This window comes from Herpailurus yagouaroundi, unplaced genomic scaffold (assembly GCF_014898765.1).
Source record: "Herpailurus yagouaroundi ecotype Mexico unplaced genomic scaffold, PumYag 85464, whole genome shotgun sequence".
Lineage (NCBI taxonomy): Eukaryota > Metazoa > Chordata > Mammalia > Carnivora > Felidae > Herpailurus > Herpailurus yagouaroundi.
Genome location: NW_024421230.1, coordinates 1 through 6,990, shown reverse-complemented (window position 1 = coordinate 6,990; position 6,990 = coordinate 1). Strand labels below are relative to the sequence as shown.

The 6,990-nt window shown below is 50.3% G+C and overlaps 1 protein-coding gene across 3 annotated transcripts; it reads right to left on the bottom strand.

Annotated features, from left to right (window-relative positions):
* Nucleotides 1–892: 892 nt before the first annotated feature.
* Nucleotides 893–6,935, bottom strand: LOC121026348 (uncharacterized). 3 transcript variants are annotated; one of them, XM_040469212.1, is made up of 2 exons: nucleotides 4,829–6,098; nucleotides 893–1,006 (listed from the first exon to the last, which is right to left on the bottom strand). In XM_040469212.1, the coding sequence occupies exons 1-2, from the start codon at nucleotides 5,820–5,822 to the stop codon at nucleotides 963–965; spliced, it is 1,038 nt and encodes a 345-aa protein (XP_040325146.1). In that variant the 5' UTR covers nucleotides 5,823–6,098; the 3' UTR covers nucleotides 893–962. The 3 variants fall into 3 exon arrangements, 2 of the variants coding, with proteins under 2 accessions (XP_040325146.1, XP_040325147.1); XR_005788335.1 differs by lacking the exon at nucleotides 4,829–6,098 and adding an exon at nucleotides 6,811–6,935 and having other exon boundaries at nucleotides 895–1,016; XM_040469213.1 differs by having other exon boundaries at nucleotides 895–1,016.
* Between the last annotated feature and the right edge of the window lie 55 nt (nucleotides 6,936–6,990).

The window sequence follows — 6,990 nt, the reverse complement described above, 5'->3', positions numbered from 1 at the left end:
GAGAAATGCCGGTTAGTTTATGTACAATTACTCATTCCATTACCTATCAGACTACATTTAGGAAGGTTTACAACCCATTCTACTACACAGCGGGTTACATTCAGGAAAGGCCTCACAATGCTCGTAGCAAACAGCAAGCAAAACAGACTTCTCAGTAATTGTATTTCTTATCAAAGATCCATAATAAGCAGAAAAGAGAACCTACCTTTAAACTAAGGCAGGGCTGTCATTTGGATTGTTCCTTTCATTCCCCCCTTTTTCTTGTGCCTAAAGAGCCAATCTTGGGTCTTTTAAGCCTCTGTTTGTAATGTCTCAAGCGGTAGGTACTGAGTTTGTAAGACCATTAATTGTACAGCATTGAACCTGTCTTGGACAAAATTAATAATTTTGTTTATGATGCAGGGGCCTAATGTGAGAGCGAGAAGTAGGATGGCTAGAGGCCCGAGTAAAGCAGAGAGCAGGGTAGTATTATAGACTTCCTGGGTTTCTAAATTAGAAACCTCCCAAGTTAAAGTATAGGGTATATGGGGGTTGCTCGCAATACTTATCAGTCCGTAGGAGGTGAGCAGGAGCACGCTAATGAGTGTTCCTCCGATCATGGTGGGTCCGGAGCTGCTGCAACAGTCTTGGTATGGGATACCCAGGCCTTTGGTCTCAGCCGGTTTTCGGGGTCAGGTTTTCGACGCAGAGTCAATTTTAAAGGGTGGGTCTTACTCTGGTCAACCGTCCAGGCGGTGTTGGCTTCCAGCACGACGTCTTCTCGAACCGCAAAGGGATCAGCTGGTCGGGCGTGGGTGTAATGGATCCAGGTAGCAATCCCGTCGACTTTGAGAGCAGTGGGTGTGGTTAGGATCACAATGTAGGGTCCCTTCCACCGTGGTTGGAGGGTCTCTTGCTTGTGTCTCCGCACGTATACCCAATCTCCGGGTCGGTAGTGATGCGGCTCAGGAGGGGGCCCGTTCTCATAAATGGCTCTCAATCTGGGCTAAACTTCCTGGTGGGTGTGCTGGAGTTCCCTCAGGGAAATAAGAAGTTTATGATCATCAAATTCAGTTAACACATTAGACTGTAGGTTGGGAATTATAGGGGGGGGCACTCCATACATGATTTCAAAGGGGGTTAATCCCAGTTTGTAAGGGGAGTTCCGCACCCTGAACAGAGCGTAGGGGAGTAAGACTACCCAGTTAGCGCCAGTCTCCATGGTCAATTTGGTTAGGGTCTCTTTTAGGGTTCTATTCATTCTTTCTACCTGTCCTGAGCTTTGGGGTCTATATGCACAATGTAGTTTCCAATCGGCCCCAATAAACTGCGCTATCCCTTGTATTACCTTTGAAATGAATGCTGGTCCGTTGTCTGATCCTATTAGGGTAGGGAATCCGTACCTGGGCATGATGTCTTCCAACATTTTCTTTGCTACTACCTGCGCAGTCTCATGCTTGGTGGGGAAGGCCTCTGTCCATCCTGAAAAGGTATCTATAAACACTAACAAATATTTGTATCCGTATTTTCCAGGCTTTACCTCGGTGAAGTCTATTTCCCAATAGGCTCCCGGCCTGGTTCCGCGGGTTCTGGAGCCAGGGTTTTCCCGTGGTTGGTGGCGTTAGTTAGTTGGCAAGCTTTACAGCTAGTAACTATCTGTTCAATTTTTGTCCTAGAGTCTTTAATGGTGATCCTAGCATGTCTTATTAAGTCTTGCATTTTTCTTGTGCCCATATGAGTGGCTCGGTGCATCTTGGATAAGACTTTATTTCCCATTTCTTCTGGGAGGATTATGCTACAGTCTGCTGCTCTCCACCATCCGTTAAGGCACTGAGTCATAGGCAATTTTTGGATCAAGTTTAGGTCTTCTTTAGTGTAGGTGGGACTTTCTGGTAAACTAGCTGAACTGGGGTCTGGTAGGGTGGTCATTAAAGCACAGTCCACCTGTAAGGCCACCTCTCGGGCCACCTGGTCAGCCAAATTATTTCCTCTGGCCACCGGTGTGACCGGTTTTTGGTGGCCTGGGCAATGTATGATGGCTAGTCGTTTAGGCAGCCAGAGTGCCTTTAAAAGAGCCAATATTTCTTCTTTGTTTTTGATAGTTTTCCCCTCTGCAGTTAACAGTCCCCTCTCTCTGTATATAGCTCCATGTATGTGGGCCGTAGCAAAAGCATATCTGCTATCGGTATACACGTTTAGTCTCTTGTCTTTTCCCAAAGTCAGTGCCTTGGTTAAGGCCACAAGTTCAGCCCGTTGGGCAGAGGTGCCAGCTGGCAAAGGCTCTGCCCAAACAGTCTCAGTTTCAGTTGTGACTGCTGCCCCCGCATACCTTTGACCCTGATGTACAAAGCTGCTGCCGTCAGTGAACCAGGTAACTTCAGCATCTGGTAGCGGGTGATCCTGTAAATCTTCCCGAACTCCATGAACCTGTGCCAATATCTCAGCGCAGTCATGGAGGGGGGTATCCAAGTCCGGGTCTGGTAACAGGGAGGCAGGGTTTAGTGTTCGGGGGGGAGCATAAATGATTCTGAGGGGATTTAATAATAGTCCCTGGTAGTGAACCAGTCGGGCATTACTTATCCATCGGTCGGGAGGTTGTTTGAGGACTCCCTCGATGGCATGAGGGGTTGTAACATGTAACTCTTGTCCCATGGTTAACTTATCAGCATCCTTTACCATTAGAGCTGTAGCAGCGATCATACGGAGGCAAGGGGGCCAGCCAGCCACTACTGGGTCCAGTCTTTTTGAAAGATAGGCGACGGGCCTGGGCCATGGGCCAAGGAGTTGCATCAGCACTGCTTTGGCTACCCCTTTATTTTCATCTACGAAGAGATGAAAGGGTTTGGAGACATCGGGGAGCCCTAAGGCTGGTGCCGACAACAGGGCGAGTTTAATTTGCTGGAAACCTTGCTCAGTTTCCTCTGTCCATTCAAAGGGCACCTGTTCTCGGGTGACCAGGTAAAGAGGCTTAGCCATCTCGGCGGACCGAGGTATCCACAAGCGGCAGAACCCGGCCGATCCCAGGAATTCTCTTACCTGCCTTCGCGTTGTGGGTCGGGGGATGCGGAGGACGGTTTCCTTCCGTGCATCAGTGAGCCATCGTTGGCCTTCTCTTAACAGATACCCCAAGTAGGTTACCTCGGATCTGCAAATTTGGGCTTTCTTTGCTGAAGCCCGGTACCCCAGGGCACCAAGTGTCCAGAGGAGGTTTTTGGTGCCTTGCAAGCAAGCTTCAGCAGTCTCAGCGGCGATTAAAAGATCGTCAACGTATTGCAAGAGAGTCACTTCGGGGTTTTGATTCCAGTACTCACCCAGATCCTCGTGAAGTGCCTCATCGAACAAGGTGGGTGAGTTTTTAAATCCTTGGGGGAGCCGGGTCCAGGTGAGTTGCCCATTTATGCCTCTCTCAGGGTCGGACCACTCAAAGGCGAAGAGCTCTTGACTTTTGGGGGCCAGAGGCAGGCTGAAAAAAGCATCTTTTAAATCAAGGACAGTATACCATTGTCTTTCTGGGCTGAGGGCATTTAGGAGGGTATAGGGGTTGGGTACTGTTGGGTGTATGTCCATGACTCGGCGGTTAACTTCTCTCAGATCTTGTACCGGACGGTAGTCCGCACTGTTAGGTTTTCGTACAGGCAGCAGGGGGGTGTTCCAGGCTGAATGGCAGGGACGCAAGATGCGTAAGCCTAGGAGGCGACGGATATGTGGCGTGATGCCATTTCTGGCCTCCGTTGACATCGGGTATTGTCGGACCCGAACTGGATCTGCCCCCGGTTTCAGCTCTATGAATAGAGCTGGGCAATGTTTAGCCAACCCCATACCCCCGGTTTCAGCCCATGCTTCTGGAAACTGCTGGAGCCAGGGCTCTATGTTTTGACTTTGTGAGGGTGGCCCCTGATGGAGTCGATATTCATCTTCTAATCTTAGAGTAAGTATGGTAATAGGTTGGTTGTGAGGGCCAGTCACTTGGGGGCCCCCTGGCGTAAAATGAATCTGGGCCCCCATTTTAGTGAGTAAGTCTCTTCCTAATAAGGGGCATGGGCTGTCGGGGATGACTAGGAAGGAATGGGTGACCTTTCCATTTCCTAGGTCCACAGTCCTCTGGGTGGTCCAGGGATATTTTTTTATCCCGGTAGCCCCTTGGACCCAGGAAGATTTTTCAGAAATTTTTCCATGGGATCTGATCAAGACCGAATGTTGTGCCCCTGTGTCGACTAGGAATTGAACTGGGTTCCCCTCCACTTGTAGCGTTACCCTAGGTTCGGGGAGGGGATCCGAACCCTGTCTCCCCTATTCTGCATCTTGAGTGAAGAGGGCGGGTGTGGTTTTTGGCTGCCACGGTTTTTGATCATGACGTGGCTTTTTCTTTTTAGGGCATTCTTGGGCCCAATGGACTTTTTCTTTGCAATAGGCACATTGGTCCTTATCTAGGGGCTTTTGTTTATCCAGGGGCTTTGGACAACAGCGGCCAGGACTTTGGTCATTTCCTCGGTGGCTTTAAGTTGCCTGTCCTCTGGAGTCTCTCTATTATTATAGACACGCTGGGCAATGCGGAGTAAGTCCTGAATCTGTTTTTCCTCCAGGTCCTCTAGTTTCTGGAGTTTCTTTTTAATATCAGTGGCTGCCTGATTTACAAAGGCCATTACAACAGCAGCTTGATTTTCGGGGGCCTCGGGGTTCATGGGGGTATATTGTCTGAAGGTTTCCATTAATCTTTGTAAATAAGCGGCAGGGCTCTCTGTCTTACCTTGTATTACTGAATACACTTTTGCCAAATTAGTGGGCTTGCGTGCAGCAGCCCGGAGACCCGCCATTAGAGTCTGGCGATAAATGCGCAGCCGTCCCCTACCTTCTGCCGTGTTGTAGTCCCAGCCATCCTGTGGGGGTCGGGTCAAGGGAAAAGCTGCATTAATGAGATCAAGGTTAGCAGTGGGTTGGCCGTCATCTCCAGGAACCAGCTTTCTTGCTTCCAATTGAATTCTTTCTCGCTCCTCGGTGGTGAACAGGATTCGGAGGAGCTGCTGACAATCATCCCAGGTGGGTTGATGGGTAAACATAACGCTGTCTAAGAGACTTATTAAATCTTTAGGGTTGTCAGAGAATCGGGCATTCTGGGTTTTCCAGTTATATAGGTCACTGGTAGAGAAGGGCCAGTATTGAAGTCGGGGGTTCCCTGTACCATCGGGAGGCCCTATTTCCCGTAAGGGTAAAGCTACGGTGGAGTCAGGAAGGCAGAGTCCTGGCTCATGAGGGGCCCGCCTACGGGTACGTCCAGCCGGCCTTTGGACTTCGCTCCTACTAGGCATGGGCGCGGGTTGAGCCTCCCTATTCTCTAGTTCTCCTATGGGCTGGGCTACGGGGGGCTCTGCCGGCGCAGCAGGGATAGGGGCAGCTTGCGGAATAAGAGGAGGAACCTGGTAAGGGGGAGGGTCAAGGGAAAGTAAATCTTGGCTGTCCGGGAGAACAGGGGGTGCAGTTGGAGTTGGCGGCTTGGGAGGGTTGATAGGTTTAGCCGCTAGAATTTTGCATGGCCCTGTTGTTAAGAAAGAGGCCATCCAGGGAGGTGGGTTTTCTACTAAATCTTGCCACACCAGAATATAGGGAATCTGATCCGAGCGACCTTCTTTCCCTGGTAGGAAAATTTTTGATTTTACTTTAAGGACCACAGGGAGGCAGAAGGTTCCCTCTGTAGGCCAATTGACCCCAAAGGTGGGCCATTCAGAGCGGCAATAGGTGATCAACTTCCTTTTGCGAATGTCTAGGCTTAAGTTGTGTCCTCTAGCTTTTACGTCCCTGAAGTTGGCGAGAAGGAGGGAGAGAGGGGTGCTTTGCGTTTGGCCCATGTTATGATTCTGAGGAAGAGGAGAAGAGAAGGGGGCACGGGCAGCATGGACGTGGGGGAGGGGGCGCTGCTGGCCAGGGGGCGGGAGGGAAAGCCGCAGGGAGCTGAGGAAGGAGGAGAGAGGAACAAAGGATGGAATAATTAATTCTGATCAGCCGAGAAAACACTTAATTCCAATAAAACATCCGACCCATGAAAGAAAAACAAGAACTAACAAGAATCTTTCGCAGCGGTTCCAACTTTCTGGTGCCGTCTCGGCCAGCCAACAGAAAGGGTTATGGCTAGGACGGCGGTAATTACAAGGGCTCAGGGGTGACAATACATTTAGACTGACATAGAGGCACTCGCGTACTCGCCCGTCCGCGTCCCTCGCGGGAACTTAGGTGCCTCTTAGCATGGGCGGGCAGGTATAAACCCCCTGCTTGGATCAAAATAAATTTTGACCGCCTTAAGCCATATGAGGATCACCGCGGAAGTTGGGTTAGAGCCCACTCGAATCCCGTAGCTTATGCCGTGGGACTACACATAGGGTAAGTCAGGCGCGTGCCCCTGACTCCCAACAATCATTCCAGTCAATTGAACAGACAGACACACAGACACACATCACATCAAAATACGGGTAACAATTGGCATGCCTAGATGTTTTTTTCTTTTAGACGCCTAGAGATATTTCTTAGCACTCTGGAAGTTCATAGAGAAAATGAAAGTATTTAGTTCGCAGGCACATTGGGCGTAAGCAGCCCACAGAAAAGAATCCTGATGGGCCAAAAAGGCCCCCCGATGGACCAAGAAGGTCCCCTGATGGACCAAGAAGGCCCCAGATGGGCCAAGAAGGCCCCCAGATGTCAGTGGACGTCTCCAACTGACCCCGGCTGGGTGCCCTATAGCGCGCCCGCCAGGGTCACACCAGCTTCCAGACAGAACCGGTTCTCCAGAGAAGAAACACAGATCAGAGAGAAAAGGAAGAACTTTAGAGCCGGCTTACTTACCGATCGGAATCAGATACGACCCGTTGACCAGAAGTCTGGTGGGCTCGGGGGAGGTCTCGGTGGAACCTCCAAATGTAATGCCCGAAGTTCCGAAACCTCCCACAAAAGTCCACCAGAGTCGTAAGTCAAAGCCAAGCGGCAAGGGTCGTTTATTGCAGGTTCGAACCTGGTCCTCTGCGC

Bases quoted from the DNA above. Each gene is read 5' to 3' on its own strand.
- LOC121026348 (XM_040469212.1), bottom strand. From the start codon at position 5,822: ATGGGCCAAACGCAAAGCACCCCTCTCTCCCTCCTTCTCGCCAACTTC. The intron at 1,007-4,828 runs GTAGGGGACGGC...AGGGAACTCCAG, and splicing joins GGACTACAACACGGCAGAAG to CACACCCACCAGGAAGTTTA.